This window comes from Anolis sagrei, chromosome 1, assembly GCF_037176765.1.
Source record: "Anolis sagrei isolate rAnoSag1 chromosome 1, rAnoSag1.mat, whole genome shotgun sequence".
NCBI classification, from domain to species: domain Eukaryota; kingdom Metazoa; phylum Chordata; class Lepidosauria; order Squamata; family Dactyloidae; genus Anolis; species Anolis sagrei.
The window spans coordinates 252,624,594-252,647,853 of record NC_090021.1 but is presented as its reverse complement, the minus strand read 5'-3'; the positions used below and the strand labels follow the sequence as shown (position 1 = coordinate 252,647,853).

The following is a 23,260-nucleotide window of genomic DNA, read 5'->3' as shown; positions in this document are numbered from 1 at the left end:
GCTTACTGTTAGGCATTCTACTGAGATATGACTCAAAGAAGTCCCTTATATCAGGGATCCTTCCACACAGCCATATAACTCAGAATATCAAGGCAGAATATCCCTCAAAATCTGCTTTGAACTGGGTTATCTGAGTCCACACTGCCATATATTCCACTTCAAAGCAGATAATGTGGGTTTTTTCCAGCTGTGTGGAAAGGGCCCTGATCAGGCATCATGAGAAAGTGGTGTTCTTCTTTTAAGGACTCACTCATTTTCCTCACTAAACCAATCGAGATTAATAATACTGCCTGAAAAACTGAAAATATCCTGAGAGGAAAGCAGCTGGTGTGAATACACCCTTTATATACTTATTCCAGAGTATTACATTAATCATATAATTATTGAATTTCAAAATGTATGAATTTATTTTCCTATAACCATGAATTTCTTTTTAATGATTAATTGCTTAAAGTAAAGGGTAAAAGTTTCCCCTGACATTAAGACTAGTCATGTCTGACTGGGGGTTAGTGCTCATCTCCTTTTCTAAACCAAAGACCATAGAGGTCCATAGACACCTCCAAGGTCATGTGGCCAGCATGACTGTATGGAGTGCGGTTAGCTTCCCACAGAAGCGGTACCTATTGATCTACTCACACTTGCATGTTTTCACACTGCAAGGTTGGCTCACCCAGCTTCCCGTATTCGAACCGCCAACCTTTTGGTCAGCAAGTTCAGCAGCTCAGCAGTTTAACCTGCTGCACCACTAGCCCCCCCCCCCCTTTGATTAATCATTTATTAGGATCAATCTTATTTTTCTTAGTATTAATCCACTAATAATGCCTCCCTCAAGTTTGCTTATGTACAATTTCTCTCCCATGTTTTTTTCACCACTTCTTACTACTTGCCTTCTAATGTGCTTTCTTTTGCTCCAGAACTTGTTTATCCTTGGCTTCCAGCCTAGATTTTTATTTGTTCCACTGAAGATCCCATGGCATCTGTCTTCATCTGGTTCTGTTCAAGCCAAGAAGCCATGAGATTCTACAAATGCCAGAGCTGGCATGATGGATTGAAATAGGTACCTTGCTAGTCTGTCTCTAAGCGATTTTCATTAAGTCCTATAGGACAAAGTTAAAAGGATGCCTCTGAGATGGTTGATTCCCAACCCATTTCTTAGAATCAGTACAAGTAGGTAGGAGTAGAGATCAAAGTTCCACACAAAGCATGGGCAAACTTCGGCTCTCCAGGTGTTTTTGTCTTCAATTCCCACAATTCTGAACGGACCAGTAGGCTGTTAGGAATTGTGGGAGTTGAAGTCCAAAACACCGGGAGGGCTGAAGTTTGCCCATGGCTGTTCTATATTCATCCTAGAAACAACCACCAGGGAAAACGAATCCCAGAATTCAAAGGAGACAGCAGGACTTGAGAAAAGAAAATCTGGTTCGAGCTGTTGTTTTCAACAGTGAATAATGATGAAAAGTTGGGATAGCAGTATTAAAAGAATAAGAGTGTTAAATGTGGATGGAAAATTAGGATGATGAATTGACATGAAGTCAATATGAGTTTTCTTCTCTGAATATAGACTCTTCTCACTGATTCCTGAGATTCAGTGTAACATAACACAATAATATGTAAATTTTTGACACTGTGTTCCATGTCAGTCAATAGTTTTACAGCCTGATAAAATAAATGATAAAATATGAACATACACAAGGCATAAACACACACACTAGATCTCACATTCATTCACTCATACCGTTATGAAATTCAAAACCTTTTCAACAAAGTTCAGTTCATTAAAGACTTTAAAATATTATCAATTCATACAATGAATGATTTTCCTGATTCATATTTCTATACTGTTGTTGCTTGGCTTCTAGTACAGAAAGAAATATTTATTTTATTGGAATGTGCAGAAATCAGAGTGCAAAATTCACTGCAATTCTACAAATAATCCCAGCTTCGGTAGGTGGTGCTCTTGCCTCTTCGTTTAGTAGCAGCCTGCCACATTCCACTCTTAACTCCAAGATCAACAGCATAATCAGAAGTACTAGTTGTTTGGCTTCAGCCGGGTCCAACTAGGCCAGAAATCTCACTGTTCTGAGCTCTGGCATTGTCTGGCAATTAAATCATAAGGACAGAGAAGGTAAACCCTTTCAAATCAAAGAGATTTGACAAAAAATGGGGGGGGGGAGGGGTAGCATGTTGGGCAAATACCCACTGTTCTGATATCATGTAACATGAACACCTCTGTGACTGTAGATGCTGTTTTTTTAAAAAAAAATATGAGTGCTGTTGTTTGTATAACCAAAATGGCATTGTCCATGCACAACAGTGTGGTTCCTCATCCTCCAAGGAAAAATCTGTAAGGAACTTCCGAAACAGCGCAACAAGAACTGAAAATGCTTTGTGGGTACAGAATGCTAGCCAAATGTAGAAGGGGGAATGGAAAATTGAGAATGGCAGAAATAAGAAGAGAATGTAGTAGTTGAGAATATGAACTGTGGCATTCCACATTGCACTTTTTTTTTAGTGTAGGTTGCAATGCTGAATATATTAATATCCCCCCCCCCCCCACACACACACACACACATCTCTTCCTTAACACAGTTTGGATATTTAATTGTGGAAATGAGTTTGTGTGGGATCATTTTATCCTTGTCTTTTCAAATGCTATTTTGTTTTCTTAACCTCAGTGATTTTAAAAAAAATCATTTCCTGCTACTAGTCATTCATTTTTTGTGAAACTCAAAAATTCAGCCCATCCAAATAAGGCAAAAATGTTTTAAGAAAGTTTGGAAGCTGTACATTATACTTGCAAAGTCTACAGGTGCTGGTGTGTAAGCAAGCAAAGCTAAGCACAGCTGCTACCATCACTTTGAATTATAATTATGTTTCAGTTGATAATCCCTTAAGAAATAAATACAGACAAGACCCTCTTTAAATGTATTTATCACATCTGATGTGTTCAGATATATGTTCTCACACAGTCCAAAGCAATCCTTTTTTGAATGCATATTACATCATCAACATTTCTTTGTGGGACTAACTCCCCAAGCTCATAGTCCATACTTGTGGGATTATGGGAGTTGCAGTACAAGAATGTAGGGAGCCTCCGGTGGCACAGTGGCTTAAACCACTGAGCTGCTGAACTTGCTGACCAAAAGGTTGGCAGTTCGAATTTGGGGAATGGGGTGAGGTCTCGCTGTTAGCCCCAGCTTCTGTCAACCTAGCAGTTTGAAAACATACAAATGTGAGTAGATTAATAGGTATCACTCTGGCGGGAAGGTAACGGCACTCCATGCATTCATGCTGACCACATGACCTTGGGGGTATCTACAGACAATGCCGGCTCTTCGGATAAGAAATGGAGACAAGCACCAACCCCCAGAGTTGGACACAACTAGACTTAATGTCAAGGGGAAACCTTTACCTTTACCCTTTTGAGCACAAAAATGTAAGTTTTCTGAGGTTTGTAGCAAATATCTGGATATGTGAATGTATTAAATTGATTAATCTCCAGGTGGAAGATTCAGATATTATTCAGAATAATACTTGGGAACAGCACTAGAGATCTTTATTCCATGAACATTACAAAATAACCAGTTTTCCTTACAAATAAGAAGTTTAAAAAGCTGGAAATGTGGAATAACAAAATTGGTGAGTGACTGATGTATCTGAAACAGAAGCAAGGGAGCTATCATGCAAGGGATAGCAGCAGTAATGTCAGAAGTAATTACTTCAGGAATGAAAAAACACGAATGTAGCTTCTAGCTAAATTGAATAACCCACCCACACGTGTTTGAAGAAGACACATGTGGGTGTCTTTAGTCATAAATGATACCCAATATTCCTCATACCAAGGAATGTCCCCTTCCTCTCTTCCAATAGTAGGGTCCTGCAGTCACCCTTCCTCCATCTGCCCCCAAATATATGGGGTGGGGAGAGGAGATACAGGGAACTGGAGGGAGCATTTATGATAGAGCCATTATTTGACGCCCAGTTATTGTTGGATACAACCCAGATAACCCTGCACTTTCAGAAGTAGATAAATATGGAGCAAAATAGACCACTTGTACCTCATACAGTTATGATATCATGTTAAATCATAGGATGACAAATATGCCACTAGCAGACAAGGAACTGTATGCAGATAATGAAAGAAGTATATATAGATGCACATTTCTTTGAACTCTTCTTTCATACCTACTTGGGTGGTTGAAACAATTTGCCTGAAGCAACAGTTGCTTAGTAGTTGCCAAACAGTTGCTACAATTGGCAGTGTTTGTTATTTATGGTTTTACACTACCTAAAGAACACCAAGAGCTTTTCTCTTAATTGTCTTTCTTGTACTAAAAAGGAAAATCATGTTGTGGCATATGGGTGTGAAATGTTACATCTTGAACACAAATTAATGGAAAGTAACCAAGGTAGCAGACTCAAAAGCTGAAAGGATGGGTTCAGCATCTACACTGGGAATTAAGAATGGACCATTGAGAAACTCAGAAAAAGACATTTCTAAAATGCTAAAAGTGGAATAAGTAAATGTATAACTATAGTTGATGAATAAAGTTTAGAAATGACACAATGAGGAGAAGGGGAGCTAACCATTGGAATTAGTGGCAATGGGTAAACTTTGCATGCAGCAGGTTCCATTTGCAGTAACTGGGGTTTCTAAGTTTTAGGGTTGTTGTGTTTTATTAAGTAGAGGATGATGCACTAAGGGTCTGGTCAAGGTCACAGAGAGACAATTACATGGTAAACGGTCCAAATAAGTCTGTTCATAGAATATATTTGGTAACAGCAATAGCAAACTGCGTCATTTTCAAAATTTGGTTCAGAACTATCATTACCCAAATGTTTGTTGACTGATGAAGATATTTTATTACTTCTGTAATCAGTACTGTAGAATTTAAATTTTCCTTGTCCAACGCATCTTTTGACATCATTAAAAACCCTATTCCAGTGATCAGTGTAAAACCTCATAATGAACCTCTGTAAATAACTATTTCTACCTCATTCTGAGAAGTTTATTATCCTCTCTCTGACCACCAGATGAGTAAAATCTTCCACTACCTAGGCTAGCAAGCTTTGAAATGTAATAAGGGTGCTAAATTACGCCTATAGATGGCGCTGTGGCTACAGTGACCAACTTTTGGGTGTTTTTGTTTTTTGGTCTGTGGCTTCAGGAATGTTGCGTCCTGCCCACAGCAATCCTTTGGATTCAACCTGAACTGTGGCCCAGGAAATCCTTCAATATAAATAACCTTGGATGCTACCCCAATCGGGGGTTGTTTTTTTTCTTCCTCTGGGAACACGTTCCTTCCATAAATCTCTGAGTTTTGTTTTGCAATGAAAGTGAAGCAATTGTTTCCCTGATTAATTGCAGCAAAAAATAGACCCAGATGATCAATCCAAGCTCTGACAAGTTTCAGCTTCACTTGAAACATGTGGAGAAAGAAGAGACCTTGGAACAGCCCTGAGCTTTTACTTGAAAGCACTTACAATGTTTACTCAAGCTGAATATATTTGGGGTGCTTTTGGCTCCGATTTGGTGGAAAAGGACAAAGTGCCAGCAACTGACGACTTTGTTATCTATCTGACTGTGAAGAGCAGTGCTGGGTCCCTGGGTGTTTTGGCCTTCAACTCCCAGAAATCTCAGCCAGTTTACCAGCTGTTAGGATTTCTGGGTGTTGAAGGCCAAAATATTTGGGGACCCACAGGTTGAGAACCCCTGTAACTGCTCATAGGACCCAGACTGCATTTCCCAATATCCTTACACCTTCAGTAGGCTGGGGATGAGGGGACTTGCAGCCCAACATGAAGGTTGAATGACAAAACATCTGGGCACTGAAACACTGGTGAAGAGGGAAACAAGACTGAAGAGTGACCCCCCCCCCCCCACCACCACCACACACCCTCATGCCTCCTTTGCCTGCCTTACTTAAAAACATCCATCCAAAACATGTTCATGTGATAATGTTTTATTATTTTTTCACATACTGCCCTTGACGGGAAGAGGGGGTACATCTTTTACCAATCCGGAATGTGACAAACTAGTGAGAGAAAGAAGCACAGAGAAAGGCAATGACACCAAAACACAGAAAAAAAAATGGAAACTTGAGGCAGCCCACCAAAGAGGGACAGCAGCAAAAGCAGACGGTTCCCCTCCAAAACAAGTCTCCTGCCCATCAATGGCAGGAGCCACATGTTTGCTTCAGGGAAAGGCACTCTTCACATGTACATTGAAACAGAAGAATGAACTGGAATACACAGAGTTTGGTGGCACTTTGAAGTGTGTCGGTTTGTAAACTACCTCCTTCAAAACCAGTTGGGGTTGCTTCAGAATGTGTCTGGGATGAAGCTGTCAAGAAAGCTGTCAAATTCTTCTTGACAAACCCAGACACTTTAAAGCAGACCCGGACCAACTTAGGCCATTCAGGTGTTTTGGACTCCAGCTCCCAGAACTCGTCACAGCCTCAGGCCCCTTCCTTTTCCCCCTCAGCCGCTTAAGGATGTTAGAATGTTGAGGCTGGCCAATCAGAAACCATATGCAAATTAGTAGGTCAAGACAGCTCATGCATGGGCAATCTTGGGCCTTCCAGGTGTTTTGGACTGCAACTCCCAGCATTCCTCACTGCCTCAGGCCCCTTTCTTTCGCCCCTCAGGCGTTAAGCACCTGAGGGGGAAAAGATAAGGGCCTGAGGCTGTGAGGGATGGTGGGAGGTGCAGTCCAAAACCCCTGGAAGGCCTAAGTTGGCCCAGGCCTGCTTTGAACATTATGAACTGGTGCTGCCACTGATCTGAGTACTTACAAAACACAGTAACAAGGGAATATAAAGGCTGGCATTTCCCAATAGTTTACAAAAAAAGTAGTAACAAAGAATATAAAATAAATCAAGACCCCAATAATGCCCATATGCATAAAATACATAATATATATATAAAAATAACTCTGTAGTTTAAAAGGAGAGGAAGAAGAGGAGCGGGAAAAATCTCTTTTGTGTTTTTTAAATAGACGGGGCGGGGGGGGGGGGGGGCGAGAGTTTCTTCCACCCAGCAACATCCACCACCACAACACTCACTCCGGCGCTGAGTCCAATTGCACTTGCAAGCCCTGGCCAAGTCTGTTCAAGTATGAGGGAGGGAAGGAGGGCGGGCCCGGGGCCACAAGAGGGCGGGAGAGGCCAAGGTCCCTTCGCACGGCGGAGGGCCAAGCTTCCTTCCTTCCTGCCTGCCTGCCTGCCCGCCCGCGCGCCTTGTCCTCCGGGTAGTCCTCGCGCTGGCCGCCGTTGCTTGGCGACGCCGGAGAGGAAGGGAGGGGGCTGCGGCCTGCCTGCCTCCCTCCTCCTCCTCCTCGTCCTCCTCGCGACTAGTGCAAAGAGCCCGCGCGCTGGTGAGCGCCGAGGGATCGGGTGAAGCGGGCAGCGAAGGTGTCTCCCAGGTCCCGGCGCCGCCGCCTCCGCCCGTAGTCGTGGATCTTGTTGGGCGGCGCGGAGCTGTCCTTCTCCTTGTCCGTCAGGTGGAAGATCATGTGCGCCAGGTTGTGCGTGTTGCAGGTCCCCAGGCGGCAGCCCAGGCGCACCACGTTCAAGTGGGAGAGCGCCGGCGTGGCCTGGCGGGCGTGGCGCCTCGAGCGCAGGTGGACGGGCTCTGGAATGAGGCTGGAAAAGGAGACACGCGGGGTTCAGAAAGGGAGGAAGGAGCCGAGACACGCGCCGAACCTCGGAGAGCCCCTCCCTCCCCTGGAGGAGACGATGAATGCGGTTGGACACCACTTCACAGCCAGGGCTCACAACAGTTGTCGCTTTCGCAGCAGAGAAAGGCCGACGCTGCCGCTCCCATTGAGCCAAGGCAAGCCCAGCAGGGTCCGGCTGCATTCATTACCCCCTGAGCCCCAGGCGCGCTTCTCTTCCGCCTCTTTTGCCACTTCATCACACCAGAGAATGAATCCACTTTAAATCCGGTTGCTGCCTCCTGCAGAATGCTGGGGTTTGCAGTTTTGGGAGGAGCCCTTAACAGCCTCACTAAACCACAAACCCCAGAATCGTGCAGGAGGCAGAAACTGGATTTAAAGTGGATTCATTCTCTAGTTGAAGCCTTCCCGGCACAACATCCTACGAAGCTCATGGGACGGACTCCCAGAAGATGGCAGGCGGCGCTGGGGGTGTATCAATGCCCCCATCCCATTGAGATCGCACATTTGGGAGCTCCTTTTGGCAACCCACTCTTACGCCTTACGTCTACACCTTTCAAAGTTCATCTAAGCTGTGGAATTTACTTCCCTGGTGGCGCAATGGGTTAACCCACGCATCGGGAAACTTGGGCCCTCCAAGTGTTTTGGACTCCAACTGCCACCATTCCTAACAGCCGATAGGCTGTTAGGAATGGTGGGAGTTGGGAGTCCAAAACACCTGGAGGGCCCAAGTTTGCTCATGCCTGGGTTAAACCCTTATGCCGGCAGATCTGCTAACGGAAAGGTCCGCGTTTCGAATCTGGGGATCGGAGTGAGCTCCCTCTGTTAACTCCAGCTTCCCATGCGGGGACATGAGAGATGCCTCCCACAGGATGGTAACACACCCGGACTTCCCCTGGGCAACGTCCTTGCAGGCGGCCAATTCTCACACTCCAAAAGCGACTTGGAGTTTCTCAAGTCTCTCCTGGCACGGGAAAAACACCTGAAACTCCTCACTAAACCTCAGCCTTTGTGAGCCCTTAGCCATGAGCCGTGGCAGCTAGAGCGGGGTCAGGCTGCATCCCCACCACGGTGGAAAGCCCCCTCCTCCGTCCCCTTTCTTCTAAGTTGTCCGCTAAGCGCCCCCCCCCTCTCCCTGGAGAGCCCCCTTAGTGGGGGGCAAAGGCGCCTCCTTACCGGGGTTGCTGGGCCATTCCGGGCTCGTCCTTGCCGTCTTGCGGACGGAGCAGTGGCTCAACGGCGAGGTTCAGGTCCCTCCGGACCCACTTGTTCCACCTGGGATGGAAAAGAAAGGCAAGCCGGTGAGAAGCCCGCTCGTTCTCTCAGCGCCGGGGAGGGAATTGCCCATGAAGCGCTCTCCGCCTCCCGCCCCGAAGCCTCTCCCCCCCCCCCCCAGAACAAGACTTACTTTCTCTTGAAGTCGGACGCCAGGTCCAGCTTGGCCGCCTCCAGGCCGAAGAAGGAGACGGAGCCCAGGTAAAGGAGGGCGAGGGGCAGGGCTTGCATCCTGGCCAAGGAGAGACGGAGAAGAAACAAGGTCAGGGGCTGCTTTCCCCATGGCTGGATTTGGCTGGGCTGCTTGCCTGCTCGCTCCCAATCTCTCTCTCTCTCTCTCTCTCTCTCTCTCTCTGTCCCCCCCCCCCCTCCTCCTCTGCTCTGCCTGTCCCAATGACCTTCTCTCCTCTGCTCCAATATTTGCTCGGCAATTCATCACCACCGGATCGATAGGGGCGCTCCCTTTGGCCAGGTTCTCCTTTGGCGGAGAAGGGCGAAGGCTAGCCCCCCCCCCCCCCCGCGGTGCCCTGCTCAGTGAATCGAAAGCATTCCCCCTCACGACCCCGAAACGAAAGAATTCCTCCTGACTTCCCCGCACTTTAACCTGGGCAAATGGAGCCCCCGGTGTCGCAATGGGTTAAACGCTTCTGCGGGCACAACTTCTGACCAATAGGTCGGCGGTTCGAATCTGCAGAGAGCAGGCTGAGCTCCCGTCTGTCAGCTCTAGTTCCCCATGTGGAGACATGAGGGAAGCCCTCCACAAGGATGGTAAAACATCCGGGTTTCCCATGGGTAACGTCCTTACAGACGGCCAATTCTCTCACACCAGAAGCAACTAGCAGTTTGGGGTTCGAATCCGGGGAATGGGGTGAGCTCCCGTCTGTCAGCTCCAGTTCCTCGTGCAGGTGATTGAGAGAGAACCCTCCCACAAAGATGGTAAAACATTCGGGCTCCCCCTGGGTAACGTCCTTGCAGACGGCCAGTTCTCTCACACCCAAACGACTTGCAGTTTGGGGTTCGAATCCGGAGAGCGGGGTGAGCTCCCGTTTGTCAGCTCCAGCTCATGCAGGGGCATGAGAGAAGCCTCCTACAAGGATGATAAAAACATCCGGGCGTCCCCTAGGTAACGTCCTTGCAGACGGCCAATTCTCTCACACCAGAAACGACTTGCAGTTTCTCAAGTCATTCCTGACATGGGAAAAAGAAGAAAAAAAACCTGGGCGAGCGAGCCTCCTAACCTGCTATTCCTTCTTTGCATGGAAAACCCGACTGCATGAGCAAAAAAAAACAACCACTTTCCCCCTCCCTTCCTCCTACTTCTCCCCTCAAAGAAGTCTCCTCGCCAGAATCCCCCTCCTCTTCCATTCAAGAAAAAAACTAATCAATGCAGACCTGATGGAGTTGATAATCCACTGGGATGGATGCAGGCAGGCGAGATCTCTCCTCCCAAATGTCAAAGCCAAGCGGCTTCTGCAAGGCTTCTCTTTCCCTGTGTGTTGCCTCCGAGGCTGCTCTCGCTTTCTCCTCTGAAGTTTCTACTGAGTGTCCAGCTGCGGGTGGCGCTTTTTTATAGCGCGTCCCCGAGTGGGGAGGGGAGGGGGGAAGGAGGGAGGGAGGGAGGAGGGCGGGGCCACGGAGCGGCGGAGAGGAGCAAGACAGGCCGCGGGGGGCAGGCCAACACCGGGAATCCCACCGGTGCTTCCGAGGCAGCCCTAGCTTCGGGCTTCAGCCCCAGAACAGGGCAAGGCGCTTCCCTTGGTCTCAGGGTGCCTCTGCCCTGTAGAAGGAATGCACATCTATCTTCAGATCATCTTGCTCAAGCATGGGTAAACTTGGGCCTTCCAGGTGTTTTGGACTACAACTCCCACCATTCCTCACAGCCTCAGGCCCCTTTCTTAAGCTTAAGCGGCTGAGGGGGGAAAGGAAGGGCCTGAGGCTGTGAGGAATGGTGGGAGTTGTAGTCCAAAACTCCTGGAAGGCCCAAGTTTGCCCATGCTGTCTAACTTTTTGCATACTCCTGGGTCTGGTAAAAGGTACTTTTGTTATTGACCCTGAAAGCAAAGATTAATACTGGTGCCGTGTTAATAATACTGCTGTGGTTGGAGTTATGAGAGGCTTGTGGCTTGAGGAGACTGAAGATTGGAGTATCAAGAAGAACTGGACTACAAAACCAGCCTGCTGCAATTAAGAAGTCTTCAGTTATCTGGAAATATCAGGAAAAGAAATTTAAACTCATCTCCAATGCTGACACAGCAGCAGAAACAGAATGAAGTTCAATGAAGTTTCTTATTGCCAAAGTACCACCTGCTTGTCCCTTCCTTACCACTGCTGACTTGCCAAGGGGATGTTGTGGAGCTGGATTTTTGGAGGCCACTCTTGTTAGAGTGGAGTTGGTGACGAGTGAAACATCCGGACCAGATGAATGGAACTCATTTCTAGTATGTGTGTAATATTAATACCAGCCTAATGCCAGTAAGATTGAGACAACCTCGGGGCACAAGAAACGCAAGCCAACTTTTGGACAGGCTTTTTTGGGAAAGATACATTAATTTTTGGAAGCACCCATGCGTCCGAGTACAAGATGAACTCCCAGGACTAGCTCTAATTGTTGGGTTTCATCCCTGACTGCAGAAGTCTCCAGCTCTCAATGAGTAGTTAGCCTAGATAGACTGAAGGATTCCTCCCCTATTTCCTCTAGCTAGTTTGTTTTAAGAAGGGGTTAAGAACAACAACAACAAAACCTTTCTTTATATACCTCTCTATCTCCCCGAGGGGACTCAGAGCGGTTTCCAAGTAAGATCATCAATACATACAAAGAAAACAGCATAAACATAAAATTATCAAGACAATATAAGCATAAAAAATCACAATAGCACATATATTTAAAAAATAATCCTGCCTGTTCAAGGCAATTTGAAAGGCTGAGGCTAGTGCAATTTGAAGGGGGGTTGTATAACGTATCTTTGCATGGCACTATCTCCTCCCCATTTGAATACCTAGGAATGTGGTCTCTTCAGAGAAATGTAACTTCCTCTTTTAAAGGTACTGTATATTCCTGCATATAAGATGACTGGGCGTATAAAACGACCCCCGACTTTTCCAGTTAAAATATAGAGGTTGGGATATATTCGCCGTATATGACTAGCCCTCTTCCAACGCACACCAAATAAAAATTTAAAAAGCATCAGATTTCATTTCAATATGGTAATTTTCCTACTACTGTACCTCCTTCTCTGCCTCTCAGATCTTGCACATGCGCACCTGCACCGCTTCACTGCAGTCTTCAGAAGCGAGATCTGAGAGACAGAGGAGGAGGTACAGTAATAGGATACAAGGGCGGGCCAGACAGATAAAAGAGGTGTGTTTGTCTGGGCCCAGAGCCACTCTACCTCTGTTTTCCATTCCCTGGGTGCCCCGGAAGGCTGCAGCTTGCTCTGCCCTTCACGTACATCTTCCTGGTGAGGCACCCCTTCACCTTACCATCGGGACTGCATTAAGTCCACGAATCCTGATGAATGGATTTCCTTCTACCGTACTTGTACAGTGTCGCCCTTAATGCTTTCATAGAGTCGCTGCATATGGTAGGGACGCGGCCATTGCCATTTTTGAGCTCCCCCCACCGTATGCAGCAACCACAGATTCTCCAATCTGATTGAAGTTTCAGCACCCGCTCTGTAAGATGACTCCCATGTATAAGATTGCTCCCGCGTATAAGACTACTCCCTTGTATAAGACTGCACCCACTTATAAGATGACCCTGCGTATAAGACGACCCCTGATTTTGAGAAGATATTCTTGGGTTAAAAACTAGTCTTATACACCAGAATATACGGTATTTTTATTGCCCTGGGCTGGTCAGGTGGCCTGTCTCCATTTTTCTGGTCTCTTCTCCTTTTGTCTTTTCTAGAGTGAGGGAGCATCTTGCCATTGTCTAAGGCAAGTTGTAGTAGATGTAGTTACTTTTATTATTTTTCCTTTTACTTAGAAGATAGCTCAGTGAAACTAGTCAGCGCCAAGAACATTTCCTATCTAGAATGGATTTCTTTTATCTTCAATAAACATATTATTTTTGATCCTATGAGTTGTGGATCTGCAATCCTGTTCCATCCTGTTGAATGGAAACCAATCCTTGCTCACTCACTAAAAGTAAGTTTCTGCTGCTTTTGAACTGTGCATCCTCCACTCTGCTATATTTTTGGTGGAATTACCCCCAGAGAGGGTTATTTTTGAGCCTAACAGCTCCCGATTCCCAGCAATGGGTAATTGAGGCCCAGTACGTGTACGCTGAACATTTTAAAGGATTGCATTGCCGAGAGCAGTAGAGAAAGGTTCTGAAAGAGATTTTTGGAGCTTTTTTTTGTTAGATTTTGATTTTTGGGATATTTTCCCTTGATTGGAAGCTGATAACCATGGAAAGAAGGCAAGAATATTATGTGAATCTCCCCAAACTGGAAGTTGAAGGAGGAAATTTCCTGAATTGAAAACAAAGGCATGAGCTGGCTCTGACCAAAAAACAGCTCAAAGTCCTATGAGAGGAACCTCCAGCTGCAGAAGCCAAAGGACTGGATGAATGGCTTGAGATCGACAGAGGGGTGGGATTGATAATTTCTCTAGTGGTATCAGAGAAGGTCTTTGAATGTGCGAGAAATCCTGAAACAGCTAAAGACATGCTTTGTCATTTGGAGCAAAATTATGGAAAAGGCTCAACAGCAGAAATCACTCTAGCATACCAAAAGCAAAGATGAGATGGCTCTAAAGGCTGCAAACAGCCAGAGCAAAAGGTTTCAAAAAGCAGGTCCAAAATTTGCCACTTCTGTGGAAAGGGTGGGCATCTTCAGAGGAATTGCTGGAAGGTGAAGGAAAATAAAGTGAATTTGAAAAACTCAGCACCTCCTGTTTCTAGGCAACCTGGCCAAATGGCAGAGACTCCTAGTAACTCTTCAGGCAGAGGTCATAGGAATTACAAAGGAAATGCAAGTGCTGTTGGACTTTCTAGCAAGAGTGATGTTTGTGGTCCAATGAAATCACCTCCCCCCACACAAGCCCTCTGCAACAGGAAATGCAAGCCTGGCCATGCCTGCTGCTGACACAAATGAGCTGGAAGAGGGAGTTGATTCATTTAGAGATTTGCTTTTTAAATTTTCCGGAAATAAAGTAAGCAAAGAAGATGTGCTTATTGACAGTGGTGCAAATGATCATTATTTTTTCAAATAAAGCTTACTTTACAGACCTGAATAAATGTGAATCTTTAGTATATGGGATTGGTGAACACAATTTGACAGTAATAATATTTATCTAGAAAAAGTAAAATTCAGTCAAGAATTTAAAACAAATCTAGTTTCATTGGCATTGTTGGAAAGAAAAGGCTGTAGAATTACTTTTTGTGATGGCATTTGTACTGTGGAGAAAGATGGAAGGGTGATTCTAACAGCCAGTGACTACATGGTGACTGAATTGAAATCAATTCAGAGTCAGTTTTGCACCCAAGATTTCTGGACTTATGCTATCAGAATGCCAAAATAAGAATTGTTTTCAGCCATGGCATAGGAGATTTGGTCATGCTTGTGCCAAATACACACTGGAGGCAAAATATTTGTGTAGAGATTTGGAGATTGAGCAATGTTGTAAAGAGAGATGCCCCACGTGCATCCAAAGGAAAGATGTAGTTCCCACTGATCCAAAGAGCAGTGAGATGGTGACGGAGCACCCTCTGCTACTCAAACATAGTGATGTTTGTGGTCCAATGAAAACTACATCTTTAAGAAGCGCACATTTCATGCTTATTTTTATTGCTGATTTTACAAAATTTAGTTTTGTTTATTTCTTGAAGAATAAAAATGAAGTGTATGACAATCTTTTGGACTTTCTAGCAAGAGTGAAAAATCAGTTTGATAACAATGGAAGTAAATTTTGCAGTGAGGCAATTGAAAGTGTCTTGAGAAAGCATGGCATCCATCACCAATGATCCCTGCCATATTTTGCACACCAGAATGGTGTCACAGAGAGGAAAAATAGAAACCTCAACAGACCAAATGAGAGAGCAGTGCCGATCGGTGGACAAACAGACATATTGCTTCGCAGATCTGAAAGAGAAAATAAAGGTGTTCCTCCTTTGCATTTTGCTTATCTAAGCAATTAAATAGAACCACAAGAACCATCATCCTGGAATTAAATGCAAAGATTACCAGAGGATGAAAAGGAGAAATGGATGAATGCAGCAATGTTTGAAATTGAATGATTGCAGAAGAATAAAACTTGGACACTTGTTCCTCCATCTGAGAACAAAAATATTGTTGGAAGCAAATGGGTATTCAAGTTAAAGCATGATGAGAATGGAGAAATTCAGAGATACAAAGCCAGACTTGTTACTAAAGGCTATTCACAAGAGTTTGGTAAAGATTGTAACCAAACCTTTGCACCTTTTGTGAAACATACAACCCTGAGACTTTTGCTTACTATAGATGCTTCAAGAAACATGGTTGTCCAACACTTGGACATGTCAACAGCCTTCCTTCATGGTGACCTGAAGGAAGACATTTTTATGCAACAACACCAGGCTTTGAGGACAAAAGCACACAAAGGCTGTGTATGCAAATTACAGAAATCAATCTGTGGATTACGGCAAGCAGCAAAATGCTGGAATGAAAAACTGAACCCAATGTTGGTTGAACAGGGTTTTGCTCAAGGCAATGCTGACCCTTGTCTCTATTCTAGATTCCAAGACAATAGATGGATATATGTTCTAACTTATGTAGATGATATCATTTGCTGTTTTGAAGAAAAATGTGACTTTGATGAAGTTGTCCAACATCTTAACCGTACTGTGAAAGTGAAACATCTTGGAAATATATCTCATTACTTAGGGATACAAATTGAAAGAGAAGAAAATGGAAACTTTTTCTGCCAAATCAGAGACAAAAGATACTTGACTTATTGAAACAACTTGGACTCTCAGATGCAAATCCAGTAACTACACCCATGGAAGTGAATTATTGGAAACACTTTTCAGAAAGTGAACTGTTAACAGACAATAGCTTGTATAGAGAGGCTATTGGAAAACTACTGTACATCAGCAGAATTACAAGAACCTTTCCTATCTAAAATGGATTTATTTTATCTTCAATAAACATATTATTTTTGATCCTATGAGTTGTAGATCTGCAATCCTGTTCCATCCTGTTGAATGGAAACTAATCCTTGCTCACTATACGTAAGTTTCTGCTGCTTTTGAACTGTGCATCCTGCATTCTGCTATATTTGTGGTGGAATCACCCCCCAGAGAGGGTTATTTTTGGGCCTAACAGCTCCTGATTCAAAACAGTAATTTTGCAAGAGTAAGCAAGCGTGTTAGATGAATATATAAATTTTGATGTATCTCTGGATCTGGTAAAGGCACTTTCATTTTTGGCCTTGAAAAGGAACAGCCCTGAGCCTTTACTTGAAAGAACTCGTGATGTTTACTCAGGCTAAATATATTTGGGGTGCTTTTGGCTACGAGTTCCAATTTGGTGGAAAAGGACAAATTGCCAGCAATTAATGGCTTTGTTATCTATCTGGCTGTGAAGAGCAGTGGTTCTCAACCTGTGAGTTCCCTGGATGTTTTGGCCTTCAATTCTCAGAAATCTCAGATAGTTTAGCAGCTGTTGGGATTTCTGGGAGTTGAAGGCCAAACCATCTGGGGACCTACAGGTTGACAACCTACTGCAACTGCTCATAGGAGTCAGACTTCATCTCCCAATATCCTTACACCTTCACTAGGCAGGCTGGGGATGAGGGGACTTGCAGCCCAACATGAACAATGACAAAACATCTGGGGGCCCAGAGGTTGAGAACCACTGATGAAGAGGGAAACATGGCTGAAGAGTGATGTTCCCCACCACGTACCCCCATGCCTCCTTTTCCCACCTTACTTAAAAACATCCGTCCAAAACATGTTCATGTGATAATGTTTTATTGTTTTTTCACATATTGTACTTGGCGGGAAGAGGGGGTACATCTTTTACCAATCCGGAATGTGACAAATCATGACAAAAGAGAGAGAGAGAAGCACAGAGCGAGGCAATGACACCAAAAAACAGAACAAAATGAAAACCAGAAGCGGCCCACCAACGAGGGACAGCAGCAAAAGGAGACGGTTCCCTTCCAAAACAAGTCTCTTGCCCATCAATGGCAGGAGCCACATGTTTGCTTCAGGGAAAGGCACTCTTCACATGTACATTGAAAGGGAAGAATGAACAGGAAAACACACAGTTTGGCAGCACTTTGAAGTGTCCTGGTTTGTAAACAACCTCCTTCAAAACTAGTAGGGGTTGCTTCAGAATGTGTCTGGGATGAAGCTGTCAAGAAAGCTATCAAATTCTTCTTGACAAACCGAGACACTTTAAAGCAGGCCTGGGCCAACTTAGGCAATTCAGGTGTTTTGGACTCCAACTCCCAGCATTCCTCACAGCCTCAAGCCCCTTCCTTTTCCTCTTCAGCTGCTTAAGGATGTTAGAATGTTGAGGCTAGTCAATCAGAAACCATATGCAAATTAGTAGGTCAAGACAGCTCATGCATGGGTGAACTTGGGCCTTTCTTTTCCGCTTAAGCGCCTGAGGGGGAAAAGAAAAGGACCTGAGGCTGTGAGAAATGGTGGGAGGTGCAGTCCAAAACACCCAAAAGGCCTAAATTGGCCCAGGCCTGCTTTGAACATTAACTCCCTCCATTATGAACTGGTGCTGCCACTGATCTGAGTACTTACAAAACAAGGCAATATAAAGGCTGGCATTTCCCAATAGCTTACAAAATGTAGTAACAAAGAATACAAAATAAACAGAGACCCTGATAATGTCCATATGCAATTACATACACTATATATATATATATATATATATATATATATATATATAGCAGGAAATCTGTTTTGTTTTCGGTTTCATTAAATAGACGTGGGGGGGGGGGGAGAGTTTCCTTCCACCCAGCAACCATAACGACACTCACTCCGCACTGAGTCCAGTTGCACTTCCAAGTCCTGGCCAAGTCTGTTCAAGTATGAGGGAGAGAGGGAAGGAGGGCAGGCCCAGGCCACAAGGGTATCAGCCTGTGCTTGATGGAATTGTAGTGCCCCTGAAGTCACAGGTCTGCAGCTTTCATGTCCTCCTAGACTCTTCGCAAACGCATGAAGCGCAGGCGTGGAGTTGGCTGGGAGGGCTGCGACCGTACCTCATTAAATCGGATCTGACCGTGGTGGTCCACGCCTTAGTTACCTCCAGATTGGACTATTGCAATGCGCTCTACATGGGGCCGCCCTTGAAGACGGTTCGGAAGTTTCAGTTGGTCCAACAGGTGGCAGCCAGATTACTAACAGGAGCAAATTACAGGGAGCAGTCAATCCCCTGTTTAAGGAGCTCCACTGGCTGCCGTTCATCTTCCGATCCCAAATCAGTTTGCAGGTTTTTACCTACAAAGCCCTGAACGGTTTGGGACCCGATTACCTGCGTGTCCGCATTTCTGTTTATGAACCTACATGATCTCTTCGATCTTCCAGAGAGGCCATTCTCTTGCTCCCGCCCCCATCGCAAATGTGACCTGCGGGGAGGAGGGAGAGGGCTTTCTCTGTGGTGGTCCCCCATCTCTGGAACCCACTCCCCAGAGATATTAGACAAGCCCCTACCCTGGCAGTCTTCAGGAAGAGCTTGAAAACCTGGCTGTTCCAATGTGCCTTCAATGGATGAATGAACAATAATGCCCCTACATGACCTACCTCTGTAAAACGGCCCTTGGTAGTACTTTATTTTACCTGCTAGCACAATCACACCCTACCCTACCTCTCAGATTTTCTGTCCAGACACATTACATTGCTGTCTCACCAGTGTTTTAAATTTTTAATCTTTTTAAATCTGCCCACCCAGTATGATGAATCTCTGATATGTACAATGTGGGTTTGTGTTTTATTTTATTTTGCTGTGTTCTGTTGTATAGACTACTGCAACACTCTCTACGTGGGGTAACCTTTGAAGACTGTTTGGAAGCTTTAAATGGTCCAACGGGTGGCAGCCAGGTTGCTAACAGGAGCAGCGCCCAGGGAGCATACAGCTCCTCTGTTGCGCCAGCTCCACTGGCTGCCAATCTGCTACCGAGCACAATTCAAAGTGCTGACTTTAGCCTATAAAGCCCTAAATGGTTCTGGCCCTGCTTACCTGTCCGAACGTATCTCTCCTTACGAACCTTCTAGGAATTTAAAATCTTCTGGGGAAGCCCTGCTCTCAGCCCTGCCATCTTCACAGGCTCGATTGGCAGGGACAAGGGATAGGGCCTTCTCAGTGGTAGCCCCTCGGTTGTGGAATGCCCTCCCCAGGGACATTAGATCAGCCCCACCCTCTTAACGTTTTGTAAAAAATTTAAAACCTGGCTATATGAGCAGGCCTTCCTAAATGCAGTGTAGCTATGAAACTCTGATCTCGGAACAGTTGGACAATGTGACTAGACAATGACTGATTAATGAAATGCGGAGGACTTATGGGTTTTATTATGTTTATTGATGTTAATTGTAATAAATTGTTTATCTATGTTAAATGTTTAAACTATTTTTGTCCTGTTGTGGGCATCGAATTGCGCCATTTTGTAAACCACCGTGAGTCACCCTCGGGCTGAGAATGGCAGTATAGAAGCGTAGTAAATAATAAAATAATAAATAATAAATATATTGTTTTATTGTATTGCTGGGCTTGGCCTTATGTAAGCTGCCCCGAGTCCCCTTGGGGAGATGGTGGCAGGTTATAAATAAAGATGATGATGATGATGATGATGATGATTATCATCATCATCATTATTATTAGTCCTCACCTTGGCCGCTGTTGCTAGGCAACGCTAGAGGGGATGGGAGGGGGACTGCGGGGTGGGGGGAGGAGTCCCTCCCTCCTCTTCATCCTCTTTGTGACTAGTGCAAAGAGCCTGAGTGCTGGTAAGCGCTGAGGGATCGGGTGAAGAGGGCAGCGAAGGTGTCTACCAGGTCCCCCCGCCGCCGTCTGCGCCCGTACTCATGGACCTTGTTCTGCGGCGCAGATTCCTTCCTCTTGTCCATCAGGTGGAAGACCATGTCTAACAGGTTGTGTGCATGGCAGGTCCCCAGGCGGCAGCCCAGGCGCACCACATTCAAGTGGGAGAGCGGCGGCGAGGGCGGGCTGGTGTGGCGCCTCGAGTGCAGGTTGGCGGGCTCCAGAATGAGGCTGGAAAGGAGACATGCGGGGTTCAGAAAGGGAGGAAGGAACCCGGGAGAGTCCCTCCCCTGGAGGAGACAATGAATGCAGTTAGACACCACTTCGCGGCCATGGCTCAAGGTGGCGGGATCACAGGAGTTGTCGCTTGCACAGCAGAAAAAGGCCAATGCTGCCGCTCCCACTGAGCCAAGGCAATTCCAGCCTAATTCCGGCTGCATTACGTCCTGAGTCTATGGCGGACTTCTCTTTCACCTCCTTGGCTACCTCATCACACTAGAGAATGAATCCAGTTTAAATCCAGTTGCTGCCTCCTGCAGAATGCTTGAGTTTGTAGTTTAGGGAGGAGCCTTTAACAGCCTCACTAAACCACAAACCCCAGAATTCTGCAGGAGGCAGAAACCAGATTTAAACTCGATTCATTCTCTACCTCAGGGGTCCTCAAACTTTTTAAACAGAGGGCCAGGTCACAGATCCTCAAATTGTTGGAGGGCCGGATTATAATTTGAAAAAAAAATAATGAATGGATTCCTATGCACACTGCACATATCTTATTTGTAGTGCAAAAACACTTTAAAACAATACATTAATTAAAATGAAAAACAATATTAACAGATATAAACTTATTAGTATTTCAATGGGAAGTGTGGGCCTGCTTTTGGCTGATGAGATAAGATTGTTGTTGTTGCTGTGTGCTTTCAAGTTTCAGAATTAGGCTGACCCTGAGTGAGGGCTGGGTAAATGACCTTGGAGGGCCATATCCAGCCCTCGAGCCTTAGTTTAAGGACCCCTGCTTTCACTGATGCCTTCCCAGCACATCCTATGGAGTGAACGCTACCGAAGCCCATGGGACAGATTAACAGAAGAAGGCAGGCAGCGCTGGGTGTATCAATCCTCCTCTCCCTCCCTCCAGATCACACATTGGGAGCTCCTTTGGCAACCCACTCTTAAGCCCTATGTCTACACCTCTCAAGGTGCATGTACGCTGTGTAATTGACTCCCCCAGTGGCTCAATGGATTAAACCAGGCAAGGGCAAACTTGGGCCCTCCAGGTGTTTTGGACTCCAACTGTTAGGAATGGTGGGAGTTGGGAGTCCAAAACACCTGGAGGGCCCAAGTTTGCTCATACCTGGGTTAAACCCTTGTGCCGGCAGGACTGACTGAAAGATCCGCGATTCGAATCAGGGGATCGGGGTGAAATCCCTCTGTTAACTCCAGCTTCCCATGCAGGGACATGAGAGAAGCCTCCCATAGGATGGTGAAAAACCCTGGCAAGCCCTGGGTGAAGCCCTCACTGGAGAGCTCCCATCTGTCAGCTCCAGCTTCCCATGCAGGGACATGAGAGAAGCTCCCCACAAGGATGATAAAACATCAAAAACATCCTTGCAGATGGCCAATTCTCTCACACCAGAAGCAACTGGTAACCCCCGGCTATTTCTGGCAAAGGTGATAATCAAGATCCATTGTGCATATGTGTAGAACGATAGAAAGTTCATTTGTCTGATCTGATAAGCCAGCCAATGTTTGCTCAGCCAAGTACCCCACTCGGGAAGTCTGATCTGGCCACGGTGGTCCATGCTCTTGTTACATCCCGAATAGACTACTGCAACGCGCTCTACGTGGGGTTGCCCTTGAAGACTGTTTGGAAACTTCAACTAGTCCAGCGAGCAGCAGCCAGATTGCTCACCAGAGCGACATACAGGGAGCATACCACCCCCCTGCTGTGCCAGCTCCACTGGCTGCCGATTCAGTTCCGAGCACAATTCAAGGTGCTGGTTTTGACCTACAAAACCCTGTACGGTTCCGGTCCAGTGTATCTGTACGAACGTATCTCCCTCTACGTCCCACCCCGGAGTCTGAGATCATCTGGGGAGGCCCTGCTCTCGACCCCACCACTGTCACAAGTGAGGCTGGTGGGGACGAGGAGCAGGGCTTTCTCAGTGGTGGCCCCTCACGTGTGGAACTCACTCCCGGGGGAAATCAGGGCATCACCATCCCTCCTCGCCTTCAGGAGGAGGGTGAAGACGTGGTTATGGGACCAGGCCTTTGGGCACGCTGGCAATTAAATCAGATAATCAGGCAAGTAAGGGCCAACAGGACTGATGACGTGGAACGTAAAACTAGATCTATGAGTTACCGAACGCTGACCATGTAAGAGGAGAAATTGGGTTTGTATTGGTTTTTATTGATTTTATTGATTTTATGGTTATAATGCATGAATTGTTATTAACTGTGAATTGATGTAATTTTGTGTATGATTGTTTTATGATGCAGGCATCAAATTGTGCCTTTGCCTTTGTAAGCCGCCCTGAGTCCCCTTCGGGGTGAGAAGGGCGGGGTAAAAGAACCCCAAATAAATAAACTTGGGAGTTTCTCAAATTGCTCCTGATATGAGAAAAAACCCACCTGAAATGGCTATGATGGTGTAATAAGAGAGGAGGAATTGCCTGTGAAGGCCCCTCCGCCTTCTGCCTGGGAGCTTCCCACCAGAACAAGACTTACTTTCTCTTGAATTCTGATGCCAGGTCCAGCTTGGCCGCCTCCAGCCCGAAGAAGGAGACGGAGCCCAGGTAAAGGAGGGCGAGGGACAGGGCTTGCATCCTGGCCAAGGAGAGATGAGAGGAAGCAAGGTCAGGGACTTTCTCCATGGCTTGGCTTGTCTGGACTGCTTGCCTGCTCGCTCCCAATCTCCCCCCCCCCCCTCCTCCTCTGCTCTGCCTGCCCCAATGACATTCTCCTCTGCTCCAATATTTGCTCGGCAATTCATCACCACTTTGGCTCGGTTCTCATTTTGCGGAGGAGGGTGAAAGCTGGGCACCTTTTCTCCCTCCCCCCCCCCCCGCGATGCCCCGCGATCGAAACCATTTCCATTCACTGTGCAGAAACGAAACAATTCTTCTTGACTTCCCCCACTTTCCCCTAATTTTAACCTCTCCCGCTTTAACCCCTCGATGGACTGTCACCTTGTCGTGGTGAGGGAGCTTGCATGTTCCAATGAACCTGTGGGCACAACGACTAGAGTCGTGCACTCCCAGGAATGGCCACAGGGGAGGTTCCAGACCAAGCACAGTCTAAAGACCCAAAGACCTCAATGGCGGAGCAGGAAGAGGATAAC

General features: G+C 46.0%; 1 protein-coding gene across 1 annotated transcript; it reads right to left on the bottom strand.

Moving 5' to 3' along the window:
• Positions 1–5,947: 5,947 nt before the first annotated feature.
• Positions 5,948–22,746, bottom strand: ADM (adrenomedullin). The gene is made up of 7 exons (XM_067466812.1): positions 22,648–22,746; positions 19,870–20,157; positions 13,718–13,796; positions 10,343–10,485; positions 9,084–9,182; positions 8,852–8,950; positions 5,948–7,643 (listed from the first exon to the last, which is right to left on the bottom strand). The coding sequence occupies exons 1-7, from the start codon at positions 22,743–22,745 to the stop codon at positions 7,352–7,354; spliced, it is 1,098 nt and encodes a 365-aa protein (XP_067322913.1). The 5' UTR covers position 22,746; the 3' UTR covers positions 5,948–7,351.
• Positions 22,747–23,260: the final 514 nt, after the last annotated feature.

What these genes read in the sequence shown, in the direction of transcription:
- ADM (XM_067466812.1), bottom strand. Translation starts at nt 22,745, where the DNA reads ATGCAAGCCCTGTCCCTCGCCCTCCTTTACCTGGGCTCCGTCTCCTTC. An exon ending in CACTCAGGCTCTTTGCACTA is followed by an intron (nt 13,797 to 19,869) that starts GTCACAAAGAGG and finishes TTCACCTTCCAG; the next exon opens with CAATTCCTCTGAAGATGCCC. An exon ending in GCGTCCGACTTCAAGAGAAA is followed by an intron (nt 8,951 to 9,083) that starts GTAAGTCTTGTT and finishes TTTCCATCCCAG; the next exon opens with GTGGAACAAGTGGGTCCGGA.